The sequence below is a fragment of the Delphinus delphis genome, chromosome X (assembly GCF_949987515.2).
Source record: "Delphinus delphis chromosome X, mDelDel1.2, whole genome shotgun sequence".
Taxonomy (NCBI): domain Eukaryota; kingdom Metazoa; phylum Chordata; class Mammalia; order Artiodactyla; family Delphinidae; genus Delphinus; species Delphinus delphis.
Window position 1 is genome coordinate 35,996,722 of NC_082704.1, and position 15,174 is coordinate 36,011,895.

Sequence of the window (15,174 nt, forward strand, 5' to 3'; positions counted from 1 at the left end):
ATTTACATGCCCACCTTGAAAGGGTAAGGACAGAGATCACCTAAGGCGGCAGGCGGGGATTGGAAAAGGGAGGGGAGAGGAAATTTGGAAAAATCGGGGAAACTAAGTGAAGAGGGGAGGATGGGACAAAACTAGGGAGAAAGAGGAGGTGCAGAGGTGAGGGAAGCGAGGGGGAAATAAAATGAGGGAAAGGAAGGGGAAGAAAGAAACGAAGGCAAGAAAAAGAGGAATGGGGGAGGAAAGGGGTGAATGAGGAAATAAAGAAAAGGAATCCAGAAAAAGAATAAAAAAGGGGGCGGGCTTCCCTGGTGGCGCAGTTGGTTGAGAGTCCGCCTGCCGATGCCGGGGACACGGGTTCGTGCCCCGGTCCGGGAAGATCCCACATACCGCGGAGCGGCTGGGCCCGTGAGCCATGGCCGCTGAGCCTGCGCGTCCGGAGCCTGTGCTCCTCAACGGGAGAGGCCACAGCAGTGAAAGGTCCGGGTACCTCAAAAAAAAAAAGGGGGGGACGAGAAAGAAAGGAAAGAGCAGAGAGGAGTAAATAAAGAGGAAAACTGAGATAAAGAATGGGAGAAGGGCCAAGAGAAGGCAGGCTGGGGGGGTGGGGGATTGAGACAGTGAGGGAACAGGGGCGGCGGGAAGCCCGCTGAGGGGCTGGCACTCCCCGGAGCGAGCTCAGAGACCGCCTCCGCTGGGGCTCAGGGGAGACAGGAGAGAGCAAGTGGGAGGAAAGGGGAAGATGAGTGAAGGGAAAAGAAAGGGACAGAGACCAAGGAGCAGTTGAGTGTGCTTCTGTGACTTTTGTTCCAGGCCCGTCTTGGGTCCTCCCGAGGCGTGCCCGGCGCCCTCAGACTCTCCTCAGGGGCCACCGCTCTCCCTGCACCTCCCCCCCGCCACCACCACCGCCACCCCGCTTCTCGAAGGCGGCGTCTCTCCTGTAGGGGCACCCGTCCGCGGTGGGACCAGACACACTGGCCCGCCCGCCGAGCTCGAGACCGGGGTGGCGAGGCCGCCCCGAGCGGCTGCTCTCGGGGATTTCTGGCCGAAGATGCGCCAGAAGCGGCGAGAGAGCCCGAGCTTGGGCGCCGCGGAGCGCGTTGAGGGAGGGAGAGCTGGGCCGGGCTCCCGGCGCCTCAGGCGAGGGTGCGGGCAGCCGTTAGAGTGCGGGGGTCGGGGCGGGGCTGGGGGCGGGGCAGGACCGCGCCGGCTCTGAGGAGCACGCGGGGGTAAGCGCGGCCCCTCGTGGTCCGCCTGCCCCCCAGGGGTCATTTGCATGTTGTCACGGCCCCGCGCCGACTACCGGACGCGCGGCTCGCTTGCTCGCTCACTCGCTCACTCGCGCTCGGCTCCCGCTACCGCTCCGCCGGCGCAGCCCCGGGGAGCCCGAGTTCTGGCAAGTCCGCGAGCCGGGGAGGGAGGGAGGGAACCCGTGAGGGAGGGAGCGAACCCGTGAGGGAGGGAGCGAGGGCGCGCCCCGGCTCTCCCTCTACCCCGCCAACCGCCCTTCCTGCTACCACAGGTCCGCCCCGGGCCCCCGCTTACACTTGGGAAACTTGGGACGGCTCTGGGGCCGCGTGTGGCACCTCAGGGGGGCGGCCCCGGCCCGGAGAGGAGGGGGTGGGGGAGAGGAGGAGGAAGAGGAGGAAGTGAGCCCGAAGGATCCGCTCAGAGCTGTTTGTCCAGCTGTTTCTATTCGCACCCCGAGCGGCACAGCCAGAAGGGGGCCGAGCCGAGGGTGGCCGGCTCTCGGCGCTCATTTCCAACTCTTCTCCTCACAGCTTGTCTTTCCCAGACACCCTGGAGTCCCCTCAGGCCGGCCCGGCGGGCGCGCACCTGCCGGCCGCCCCTGACCTCGCGGGCCAGGCGTCCCCCGAGGCGGAGAATATGGCCCAGTCCAAGCCCGACTGCCGCTCACCTGTCGGCCTCGACTGCTGCAACTGCTGCCTGGCCCTGGCCCACCGCAGCGGGCTCCAGCGCGACAGCAGCGGGGCCAACAACAACCCGGGCAGCCCCACCGTGAGCAACTTTCGGCAGCTGCAGGAGAAGCTGATCTTCGAGAACCTCAACACCGACAAGCTCAACAGCATAATGCGGCAGGATTCGCTAGAGCCCGTGCTGCGGGACCCCTGCTACCTGATCAACGAGGGCATCTGCAACCGCAACATCGACCAGACCATGCTCTCCATCCTGCTCTTCTTCCACAGGTGGGTGGCAGGGCACGCGGGTGGGCACACGGGCCCGGCTCGCAGCCGCCTCGGCTGGACCCGCCCCTCTGACAGAAAGGGGCAACGGGAAGGCCAGAAGGGGCACGGGGGGGGGGGCGGCTGTCGGGCTCCCGGGCTGCCACGACCGGACCCTGAGGCTACCTGGATTCCTGTACGGCTGAGGGGAAGCCTGGCAGGTGGGAGCCCTGTTTTGAAAGGTGCCTGCAGAGTCTTTCCTAGGGAGATGCTGGAGCCCAGAAGGTGGACAGAGTCCTAGATGGTTTGGGTGTAGCTCTTGGGATCTGAGTCCCACCCTCATTAAAAAGCCCATTTCCAAATATGCAAACTCAGATGGAAACGGCAAGGGCTTTAAAATTACTGAGTGGCCCTGACTGAGGATGAGGGCAAGCAAAACGTTGAGACAAATTAAGCTGCTGCTGGTGTCGGGGAGAGCGGGGGGGATAGGCAAAATTAGAGACCTGTGAGAATTTCTTGAAACTCCGGATGAGGCGGGACCCCGCACCGCCTCCATGGATCACAGCCTTCAGTTTCCAATGACGGTTAAATGCAGCCCCAAAGAGCATCCTAAGGACAGGAGGGTGGATGATCCATGTCATAGCAGGCGTGTGTTGGAGTGCGGGTCAGGCTTTCTAGAAATCTTGCTGAAGGGCAAGGAAGAGAGAGGGAAGGATAGAAACACAATGGGAAGACCAAAGGTGGCTGCAGTCCTCCAGTATGAGACACTCTGGTAAGAGCCGGTCTTGGGGGGACAACTGAGGCAATTTTGAGGCAGGGGAGGCAACTTCAGGAAACCTAGTGGTGTGTTTGGTGTTCTTAGAGCCATAGGAACAGGGCACTGGTGCGTGTGTGTGTGTGTGTGCGCACGCGTGTGCGCGTCCGTGCGTGCAAGCGGGTGGATTTTCTTCTTTCTCAACATCACAGGTTATGTAAGAGAAAGAGAAACCCCGCTGTGGGAGACCTGGGTTGCAGTACAAGTTATGGCTCTACTTCCCTGTGTGAACCTGAGCAAGCCGCCTGACCTCTGTGATCTCTAAGGTTCCTTCTAGTTCTGAGATGCCAGGTTGTGGGCAGGTAATGTGCTCAGACAAGGTAATAAGAAATTTTGAGCTCCCGCAGAATACTTGAATAATTGAATGGCTTTTCAGTGAGGCACAAATAAGAAAGTTTAAAAGCCATTGAGCTAGGCAAGAACTACCCTCACTTAGTGCTCAGCCCAGGTTTGCGTCCTCAGCCCCAGAAGTTCCAGGAGGGGACAAGTGACTTAATTAGCATTATTATAACAGGTTGTATTTTCAGGCATTTTCCATGCCATCGAAGCCCTTTCTCACCTATTATTTTACTTTACGCATCAATTTATCTCATTGTCTCCAAGAAACCACACTGTGTATGGAAAAGGTTTCGAGGGAATCTTCATTTCTGGTGAAAGATTACTACAAGCGTATTCAGACCACAGCAGCTGCAACCCTGCCGAGCGAAAGCCCTAACAGGCTCCTAACAATCTGCTGGGATCTGGGCTCATAGGCAGCGGGGGAGGGGTGGCAAGACACCTGGAAAGCGCGCCTGTAGCACTTGCACTCTTTCAGCTGGGAGAGAAACGGCTCCGAAGTGGCTTGATGACACAGAAGAGGGGACGCTTCCTCGGCTCTGGTTCCTAGGTTGGAGGCCTGGGAGGGTCAGACCTAAGCGAGTGAGGGGTGAGACTGAAAGCCTGAAATCGAAGTGTTCGCTTGTGCCACACCTTGGGAGGCTTTCTGGTGGTCTGGGTTTCTTGAGTGGCAAGACCTCCTTGTCACCTACTCCACTGACACTTGCTTGTTGACGTTCGGTTCTTGGCAAAGCCTGGAAATGCTACCAGGTTGGGTGGGGGGCTGAGAGCATTGGTGGAGGGAGCATCTCAAGCCCTCAGGCTTCCATGAGGCTGGGGAGTGACAGGGTCCTGTGGTAACAGCCTTAACGGTTCTAGCGGGACAATAGCAGGACAAAGCATTCTCTCATTTGCCTTGACAACTGGGACCTTCGAGATTGGAGATTCTCAGTTTGGTTGAGGTTTTGCCTAGAATGACATGCTCATTAGCAAAGTAGGAGACCATTATTACTGGTCACAGGGTTTCTCCAAAATCTGAGCTGGACAGTCTTCTCCCGAGTGAAAATTTCCTCTTCTTACTTCATTTATTCCCTGGTTTTCTATCTTCATACCACAGCCATCATTCTTCCTTCTGTTCCATTTAATGATTTGATATTTCAGATTCCTGCCTGGGTGTCTTTTTCTTCTAATTTGTCTACCTTCAAAGCTGTCTCTTCTGGAGAAGCGACTCTTCCTGCCCCTCCTCCTGCAGCCCACTCCCCTGCTGCAAGGGCTCCTATATTCTTGGGAGAAAGGGTGGGGCAAGTTCTTGATTTCTCTCTGGTTTGTCTGCTTTGACCTGTCCCTGGCTCCCAGCTTAGCTCTTGGTTTCCTTGGAACACAAGAGTGTAAGCAATTTGAGGGTAGGGCGTGTTTTCCACTTACTTGGCTTTCCCTTGGCTTTTAGTTATACACCCAGTACTCAGTAAAGGTTTTTTTTGGCTAGATGACTGCTTAATTGTTGGTGTGGTCCTCTGTAAAGATTTTACAACTTTAGTCTTGGAAAATTCTTATTAAGGTTTAAATGTGATTTTTTTTTCGGTATGAACCACATGCAGTAATTCTAATAGCTTGGTAGAAGTCCTGATGAACAGTGCTGTGTATATACATGTGAATCAGTGGTAATGGCCATGTAGCTCGTTGGTATGTACATGGTGCCTCTAAACTACTGGGGTGGGGGGGGAGATGATGTGTTTTACACACCATCCCTTCAATCTTGTGTTAAGTAACTAATAACTATAATAGATTAATAGCTAACATCTATTGAGTGTTTACAGCATGTACTAAGCAGTATAGCTGCATAATGTCATTTAATAGTTACACCAACCCAATGAAATGGGTACTGTTATCACCGTTCTTCATTTTTTAATGAAAGAAACTGAAGCTCGGGAAAATTGAATAACTTGCCCGATGCCTTACAATGAAGAGCAGAGCCAAGACTCCACCTAAGGTCAGAAAGACACTAAAGAATTGTCTATGAAGAAAGAATTGTTAAGCAGAGGTAAATATTATCCCAGAAACTAACCAAATGGTTAAAATGTCCTTATTAGGTCAGGGGACCAACCATCCCAGGACTTTCAACCAACACAGGAGTTTCAATGGTCAAACTGGGACAGTCCCAGGGAAACTGGGATGGTTGGTCACCCTATTATTAGGGGACTATACCGTATCGTTTGAAAATGCTTCTAAAACTGGAAAACTTAAGAGGCAGATGTAATATGCCGGGCAAAGAGCTAAAATTTCCAATTGAAATACAGTCTATTAAAAAACTTGCAAAGTTGAAATTTGAGGGGCCTTAATTCTCCGATCAGTAAGGTGTAGCAAGCTGGAATGGGAGCTTTTGCCATACTCTGTTGTTGTCATTGTTGTTGTAACCTTAAATTTATTTCTGAGATTTTATCCAAAACTACTTAATCAGCTCTATTCTGCCTTTGGCCCCCAAGCACATCAGCCAATGTGATCTGAGCTGCTCTGAATCTGAGTTCCCTTCCAGCTCGGAGAGCCCCAGGAGTCTACCTTTAAGCTTCTGAGCTGGCAACAACTGGTCCCCACACTTAGATGCTCAGAAAATAATAATAGCAAAGATTTTTAATTGTTTTATGTGTGCTAATTCATTTAACCTTCCCTGTTGACGTATATATAACAGTAAAGGGAAAGATGTAGATTCAGAGATCAGGCTTCTGACAGAAAATTGCATAAAAATTATGTGTGCTTCTCTGAATCTTCAGACTAATGACTTCATAAATGTATATTCCTGGACCTGATTTCTGAGGACGTAGCCACTTACATGGTGTGATTTGAGGGACAAAACTCTCCTGCCTGCCTGCTGTAGTGCCTAAGTTCATATTCTAAGATCAGTTTTCTGTCCTTGTACCATCTAAAACTCCTATCCCATAGCGCAGTGGTACTTGGACCACACCATAAGAAATCCTGAATTAGAGATTGCAACCCTTTGTCAACTAATTTGCCATTTGATTTTGAGGATGGCGTACTTTGCTGTAGAGAGGTTTTGGGTTTCCGTGTGGTTAAGTCTGTCATTCTTTGCCTTCGTGATTTTTGCTTTTGGCATCAAACTTTGAAAGTCCTTCCCTAGCCCAAGTTAATTCAAAATAACTAATTCCTGAGTGCCTAGTGGTCTGACAAAGAATAGGCACTCTTGGATTAAGGCACATTCTCTGTTAAAAACACAAATGCATTTGCAAACTTAACATTTATGGTTTGTATACCTCATGAGAACCTCAATATGTAAGAAATCACCTTTTTGCTGAGGCACAGATGTGAATTCCATGTGCTAAGAGGCTTTGGGTAGTGACCGACCCTACTGCTCTACTAGCAGCTACTATATATATTACATATGTGTGTGTCTTATATATGTATATAAAGTATATATATATATATATATATATATTAGTATGTACATATATACCAGCAAAATATATATAACATAAAATTTGTCATTTTAACCATTTTTAAGCGTACAATTCAGTAGCATTAGGTATATTCACAGTGGTGCAGTCATCACCATTATCCATTTCCAGAACTTTGTCATCATCCCAAACAGAAACTCTGTACCTATTAAATAACTCCCTATTCTCCCCTCCCCCCCAGTCCCTGGTAACCTCTATTCTACTTTCTGTCTCTACGAATTTGCCTATTCTAGATATTTCGTATAAGTGGAATCATACAATATGTGGCCTTTTGTGTCTGGCTTCGTTCACTTAGCGTAATGTTTTCAAGGTCCATCCATGTATCAGTACTTCACTGCTTTTTATGACTGAATCATATTCCATTGTGTGGATACACCACATTTTGTTTAATCCATTCATCTGTCCACGGACACTTGGGTTCTTTCCACCTGTTGGTTCTGGTGAAGAACGCTGCTTTGGACATTGGTATACACATATATTTTTGAGTCCCTTCTTTCAATTCTTTTCGGTCTCTACCTAGGAGTGGAGTTGCCCAGCACCTACTTTTCAACTCAGTTTTTTGGTCCTCTACTCTTAGTCAATCCATTCAAGTGTAGTAATGCCCATGAAGTGAGTGAATGTCTACTTCTTTGGGGAGAACACCCCCTCCCTGAGTCAACTGCTAGTGCTAGTGATCACAATGAAAAGAAAGCTAAGAAATTTAACAAACAACAGAAATAGTAGAAGTCATATGAGAGAAATGATGTGATTTCAGGATGCTCATGAATTAGGAACTGGCAAAAGTTTTGAGCGTGTCTCTCTAATGAATGGCCAGGGTCTACGGGGGTTTACTACCTGAGGGTTTCCTTTTTAAAAGAGTAACATGTAACGGCTTTGCTTGTCATTACCTACTATGTGTGGATTAGTTTATCAGAATTTTCCTTGGGGCGACAGTTCACTGGGAGTAGGGTTCTATGGGAATGGAACATGGGAAAGCCAAGTTTGGAGAAGAGAAGCAGAGAGACGGGGCCGGAGTTCTTGAAAGGCCTGCTGCAGTGTGGAGCTCTGGCCAGCATGGAGCTTGAGAGGTCTAGATGGAATGCTCGTGCTCTTCAAGAAAGGTGGCAAGAACAGAACACAGATTTCACCTTCTCCACCTCTGGTTTGTCAGGAATGGACCCATGTGAGCCCACACCTCAGAAAATAACTCTTTCCAGGATGACCTTATTTTCCCTCCCAGCCTGAAGAGAAGGTTAACAATCCTGCTTATATTTGCACTTCCAGATAAGCTAACAAGCTTTCAATTCCAGCTAGAGCTTTGGATCCTTTCCATAACAGGTCCTGAAGGCCAGGAAGTCTGGGAAAATGGAGATGCATGTGTCTGGCCATGGCTGCAGGGTCTCCAGGTCCCCTGAGTGATGGAGCCCAGCAGAGCATTGCCCACACCTTGTGGGCTGATTGAGAGGAATAAGGTCGGCCATGTCTGCACCTGGTGGTGGCCATTGCATGGTGTTTGCTCATCACGATTCTGCTCCTACCTGAACTTTCTCCTCTTATGTAAGGCATCCCTCAAGATAACTACAAAGCCATAATCTGCCATGGCTGGCTGGGTTTACATAACAAATTGGTTGGTGTCATGCAATAGTCTCTCTACCCCTGGAGAAGCCAATGTGCTGCCTGGACCCGAAGCTTGGACCCATTTGGTGGGGCATCTGTGTGCTCAGTGCACTCAAGGGAGAGCATTCCTTGACCACAAGGGGTCAAAAAAGATGAAATTTCCCTTTTAGATGAAGAAGGCAATAATGGCCCAGGACATGTACTGTCCCAAGGCTTGCAGTAATGGGACAAGGGTTAGGGCTTCGCTGTGGGGCCGCAGCTTTGGCAGAGCAGGACCCTGTGGGCTAATGGGATCTCTGTGAAGGCCTGAAGGATAGATCCCAGCCTCAAAGCAGTTATGATGAGGAGTCAGGGCAGGGAAATGGCTTATGGAAGCTACCATGTACCATACCGAAATCCAGCTTAGCGAAGGAGTCAGAGCGGTGATAAGATGGGGTCCTGGAGAATAGAAAACAAACTTTTTCAAATGCTAATCCAGGCAGGAGGGAATCTTCTCTACAGACAAGTCTAATTCACTTGTACCTTCTAGCTGGAAATCCCTGCCCCAAAGTAGCTACTGCCCTTTTGGAAATAGTTTAAGAGGTGTGAGATCCCAGCCAGCATGGAGACTGACTAGGAAGCTTCCCAATGTGCAGACACTAGCCCAGGGGGAAACAAGAGCAAGAAGCATGCTTGGTCAGTGATGCCCCAGGCACGCTATCAGCCTTCCTCCCCTGGGAGCCACTTTCCTCAAATAGACCCAGCCTGAAATCAGGCCCCTGCCTGTGGACAAAGCCCCACAGGGACCTTCCCCATCCTTCCTCGAAGGAAGAATTTACTCACGAAACAGCCTTGGGTATTCAACCTACTTCCTCTTGTCTTCTCTTCAGGGGAGATGGAGAGCAGCTGCTCGCAGCTTAGGGTCTGGCCAGGATTCCCGCTCTGAGCTTTCTAGGCCAGTGATTGGCTACAGCTATCCCTGAGGAAGAAGGGGGTGAGAAGTGAGAGGAAGGGAAGTGGTTCCAGCGGCTCCTTCCTGGCTTACACCACACACACACACACACACACACACACACACACACACACACACACCTCCCTTTTAGCCTCACTCCCAGACTAGGCTGGGCCTGGGCCAGCCTGAGGTCCCTGACTCATATCTCGCATAGTGCCTTATGTAACAGAGCCAGGTTACTGAGGCATCAAGCTTCTGCTTGCTCAGTGGCAGGCTTCCCTGGGGCCAGGCATTCAGAAGCCTGATGGGGGTCTAAGTAGAGCTCACTACACTTCCAGAGGAACAGCCTGCTCTCCCTAGTGTCAGGCCAGTATCTGCTCAGAGCCAAGTGCCAGGCTGTGAAGGTGATTCCCTCTTGAGCCCCCACACTCAGCAGCAAATGTAACCAGGCAGGTGAGCTGCTGTGGGCTTAGTGTGGTTTGGGGTGTTTTTTGGGGGGTGGGTGGCATCTCCTGCTATCACCTGATGGTACGGTGCTAAAGAGTCAGCCTGATGCATCTGGAGGGGCCCCAAAACAGGTGTCAGAAGTTCTTCTTCCTTTTGTATCTATCTGCTTGTTGGTTCAGGTACTGTTCTGGAGACTTTAGGGAGAAGGGTTTAGTGGAAGCTGGAGGAACTTTTTAAAGGAAGGCCTAAGCCAATTACCAATCCATTCTCCACAAAGTCTAAAAGTCCCCAGGCTAGCCTGAATTCACAGTGATACTTAGCTCTCTTCCTAGCCTGTTCAGAAAATTGCATTACCGGTTTGGTGCAACTGAGCCCCCAGTGAACTGGGGCTTGCTGAATTCTATGACGTATTTCTCTAATAAGCTTACTCGAATATCTACATTACAGAATAGCCCTATCGATCTAATAGTGCATTGACTCAAAGTTTGTGACTAAACCAATAAGTCCTCTTCTTCTCTTTCCTCGTTTTTGCCCAGCCTGTCACACTGTGTCACCAGGGGGTAAATGGCTCACAGGTTGAGGGTAGCTGGGGACACTGCTGTCCTGTCTGAGAAAAAGAGGAAGAAACAGGGAGATAAAGTCAAAAAGGTGGCATTGGGAATTACCAGCAGTTATGATTTGTATCCAAATCTCAGAGTCATGAATCCTCAGACAAGCTGAAGACCACCATCTCAGTTGCAGTAAAATAAAGAAACAAAGAAAAAAAAATAAGAAAACCTCTGCCCAGTTTTAAGGCAATATACTCCGCCTTCCCCAGGTACACAGGGAAATGAATGAACTCAGGCCCTGCACTGAGTGACCAAGCACTTCAGTTAATCAATCCATCATTTATCGACCAGGGGCCTGCTAGTAATCTAGCGCCTACTGCGGATTTATTGAATGTCTACCCCGCTAAGCACTGTAGAGGACACAGAAGGCAGGCAGCAGAGGCACGGGCTGGGCTGCGGGGAGCTGAGAGTGATAGAGCTGCATCCCAAGGCCGGCGGGGAACCAAGCAGTTCCACCGGAGCCACCGCAGGCCACACTGGGGCTTCTGCTCCTTGAGGGAAAGGCCTCGAGCTTGCTGTTCCCTGGATCCGCAAGTCCGGAGCTTAGGCGATGCCAAAGCAGACTAGGAAAGGAGAGTCTCTTTCTGGCTGTGGCTTCCAGCAGGGCCTTAAAGAATGGATTGGTGTGGCCCTGTGGGAAGAGCTGTAGGGCTCTCTAGTTGGGAGCGGGAAAGGGAACCTTGCCAGTCCAGCGGGGCTCATGGGTCAGAACGAGCTGGCTGCGGTGGGAACAGTGAGGAACACTTTCTATTCTTCCTGGGCTGAAACCCAGAGTCACCCAGCTTCAGGAAGGAGAGGCCTACTCTGGCCCTCCTCTCATAGCCCCTCTCTGACTCGGGGCAAGCTGGCCCCTAGTAGCCTCCCCTCAGAGACCTAGCTAGACTTGGATAGGTGGAGGCCTTCAGGGCCCGGGAGCAGGAAGGCACCTCTCGTGGATGCTTGTGGAAAGCTCATCAGAACCAGCAGCGTTGAGCTTGGGAGTGCAGTTGAGGGTGGGCACCAGAGGAGCCTGGGGGTATGGCTTCACATCTGTGCACCTCTGGCACAGTCTCCACCAGACCCCTTCTAAGGGGGGGTGACAGAAGCAGGGGCGTGCCAAGGTGCTGCCCTGATAATATATATACCTTTTGCCGCTGGAGGCCCCACAGGGTGTCATTTTAGCCTCGCTTCTACTTTGGTCAAACGCTTCTTTCCCAGGTTCCCTATAAATGACGGTGCTGGGGTTGGGCTGAGGAAGGAGGGAAGCCTCGAGCTGACGGGAAAGGAGAGGGAGCTGGAGTAGCAAAGAGGAACCAGCCTCAGATCATCTGGGGAAGGAGGATGCTGCTTGTGGTCAGCACCTTACTTTCTTGCAGCCCTGTCCCCGTGCTAGTGTCCTGGGCATCCGCGCCCACACCCTTTCCTATCAGTGCTCTGGAGAATTCACATTTAAGTTCATGACCAGATTCAGTCAACAACAAATATAGCAACAACAAATTCTTGCGTGCCTTCCATGTAACAGGCTCACCGTTAGGCACTGGGAATAGAGTGGGAAACTCACAAAAGGCATGGTCACAGCCATCATGGGATAGTCCGTAGACTGGGGGAGATGAACATTAACCAGAAGAGCCACGCTAGTGAAAGTATAATTACAAATATGTGCCAAGGGGGAAAAGGAATAAGCTTCTCTCAGAGAGTATAACAAAGGATCAGACAAGGCTTCCTGAGGAAGTGATATTGCGCTAAAGAAATGAATCTCTATTGCTGAAATTCTAATCATCAGACCCAAGCCAAAGGAGACGTGTTTAGACAGAGGCTTTCTCAGGAACCTCTGAAGTCATAACATTAGGTAGCTGCTCACACTCTTGGAAATATTTCTAGGCCATGAGTGGCCAGCAGGTCCACAAGAGGAGGACTGACAGCATTCTGACAAGAGGAAGAGATGAGTTTGAAGCCCACGGGGCAGCTAGTACTTAACGTCATCCTTCGCTAAAAATAGTCCATGACAGTATGGAAATGCGTAAAGGCTGGCCCTGGGGACCAGTGATAAAGTGAGTATAGCATATGGGGAGGAAAATTTGTTTTTGTAAATTATTTACTGTAAAGAAAAAGAATGGGGAGGGTCGTCTGGGTTTTCTTTTCCCTTTGTGGGCCTCCTTGTGAGTTATGAATGCTTCTCATCATACAGAGGCAGTGGAGCACAGAGCTTCAGGCTGCACTCCTTTCTGGGGCCTGGGGTGTAAATTTTCTGGGCTGCAAATGTCAGATAATTTGTCCAGGCTGAAAAACAGCCTGAATGCAGAAGGAAAGAGAGGCTTGTTTAGCCAACGGGCTAAAGCCTGGGGCTTCAGGGAGCTGCGTGGCCAGGCTAAAGGAACTAAGATGATTGATCCAGAGAGGAACATTAAGGGTGGGCCTGAGGGTTGTGGAGAGAGAGAAGAGAGGTTGATCTTCAAATATAAGAAAAGTTACAACTCAGAGATGGTGACTAGCTGTTTCCAAACCACACTAGGAACAGAACAAGAGGAAATAGGCCTCTACTGTAGCATGAAGAATTGCGATTAGATATCAGAAAGAACTTCCTGCCTACCAGCATTCAGAGAAGCTAGACAAAATTACCAAGGGATGTTATATTACAAATATGGGGAAGGTGGTAACAATAGCAATAAAGAACTGAATAAAAGTGTGAGAGGGCTGGTTATAAGGACCATGGACAGAAGGGGATAGACAGGTGGGGAAAGCAAAGGAGTCAGAGTAGGTGCTTATAAGGAAAAGGAAAGTGCCTGTGTGAGAGATGAAAGTGTTTTTTTTGTTTGTTTTGTTTTTGTTTGTTTGTTTGTTTTTGCGGTATGCGGGCCTCTCACTGTTGTGGCCTCTCCCATTGCGGAGCACAGGCTCCGAACACGCAGGCCCAGCGGCCATGGCTCACGGGCCCAGCCGCTCCACGGCATGTGGGATACGCCCAGACCGGGGCACGAACCCATGTCCCCTGCATCAGCAGGCGGACTCTCAACCACTGCGCCACCAGGGAAGCCCGAAGGTGTTTTTAGGAAGATACTTTCATAATAGAAATGTGTATGAAATTTCCATTGGAGAACAGTCATGAAAGCTAGCATATACTCTCCTAGGACTGGAATCATGTGGGGGAATAGACTAAGGAGCGGTTAGGTCCCCTCCGCATCCTTCAGCCTTATCTCCTGGACAAATTAGCTTCAATGGGACACCCATCCTCCATAGTCTAACAATTTGGGGGAGCATCTCAATGTGGGGGGCATTGGGATAAGACTGCCCACCCCAGGTGCATGGGGAAGAGGAGGATTTCTCCTTCCACACACAAGTGAAAATCAGACACAGGGGAGAAAGTGGCAGCCAACAAGCCAGGAAGGATCCCCGCGGCAGGAAATTTACAATCTAGTAGTGGAGACAGACATCAAATAATAATTACACAAATAACCATATCATTACAATTGATCATAATGAAGAAAAGGTGCAGGAAGCCGTGAGAACACAGGCTAAGGGGGCTTCCCCCAGGATTAGACAATCCGCAAAAAGAAAAGTCACCTTGTTAAAACCTTGGGCACTGCTTGTGTCCCTCTGTGAGGGATTCTTGCCCCAAATCAGTAGCAAGGAAAGTTAAAATGAACCCAGTCACCGCTAATACCCTAAGATGTGGATTTTGAAGTTCCTCTGGCTCACTGGGGCCCTCAGATAGGAGCAAACCTCCGAGGAAATTTTCTCATTGCCAAGATCAAGCAGCCATGATTTAGGCAGAGTGATTCTCTAAGGGCCGTAATAGCCTATCTGCTGAAAATCGGGATCAGAAAGGCTTTGAAGAGCTCATCACCTGCCAGATGAACAGGATGAAGGTCACTGAAGAGAAAAAAGAACTAATGTGCTGAAAATTACACTCGGAACTGGCCCCCCAAAATGACCATGTCTCCAAAATGCTGTATCTTCAGTCTCCTATTCAAACATGGGAGGCTTTGCTGGTATATTCTAGTATTGGCTGCAGGATGTGCCCAGGGCTGTAGAGACTGGGGGAGCAAGGATTGCAGAGAGGAAGGGCCCCCACTCTGCTTTCCCTGGTTCCTGTCCCAGGGAGGTGGGAGGTGCTGGCCCTTGTGGGGAGCTGGGTTGGGCTTCTTCACCCTTGAAAGTTCCTGGAGGAGCCGCTGAGGAGTAGAGGACATTAGCCACTGTGTGCTCCTGAAGAGTCTGATAAGACTACCATTGACAGACTCTGTGACTTTGGCAAGTGACTTCTCTGGACCTCAGTTTCCTCGTGTAGAAAATGGTGAAAGTGTGGTTGGGAAGGTTAAGTGAGAGGACGCCCCCAGGAAGCACTCAGTAAAGGGAGGCCTTCGTTATCATTAGGCAAGTCATACGTGGAGCCAGAAGAAAACCTCTTCAGACTTGCCTCATCTCCCTCTCTCACCAGTCCCCTCACCGACCCCTCTCCTTGCTCCGTCAATCACACACCCTATCCTGCCCAAAGCCAGCTAACACCTGCAGCCCAGTCTGGCAAGCGTTCTCCCTATCAAGGCTTGCTCTCTGAACCTTCTTCATTCACACTCAGGTGGAAATTACTGAGAAGGCTTCTGGTCTTCCTCCTGTTGGAGGGACGAGCTGCTGGGAGCTTCGAAATTTTTAACAGATCAAGACCTACAGAAGCACCAGGGCACCCTACTGGCATTGCTGGCAAATAGAGAAGGATTTCAGAGGGCAGTGGAGCTGGGGATTGCCTCTTCAAGACCTTGAGCTTCCCCCTCCCGAGGGTTGGTGGCTGCCACATGCATCTTAGCCGGAGACACAAAAGCTCAGAACTGGTAGGACTTCC

At 50.4% G+C, this 15,174-nt stretch overlaps 1 protein-coding gene across 3 annotated transcripts in view; it reads left to right on the forward strand.

Moving 5' to 3' along the window:
* Nucleotides 1-407: 407 nt before the first annotated feature.
* Nucleotides 408-15,174, forward strand: part of TSC22D3 (TSC22 domain family member 3) — a 58,842-nt gene continuing 44,075 nt past the window's right edge. The window contains exons 1-2 of one of the 3 annotated variants that reach the window (XM_060002934.1): nt 408-477; nt 1,779-2,204. In XM_060002934.1, the coding sequence (XP_059858917.1) occupies nt 413-477; nt 1,779-2,204 (491 nt within the window). In that variant the 5' untranslated portion in view covers nt 408-412. Of the gene's footprint in view, nt 478-1,023; nt 1,144-1,289; nt 1,394-1,778; nt 2,205-15,174 lie in introns of those variants that run through there. The other 2 variants (XM_060002933.1, XM_060002935.1) reach the window with 2 other exon arrangements.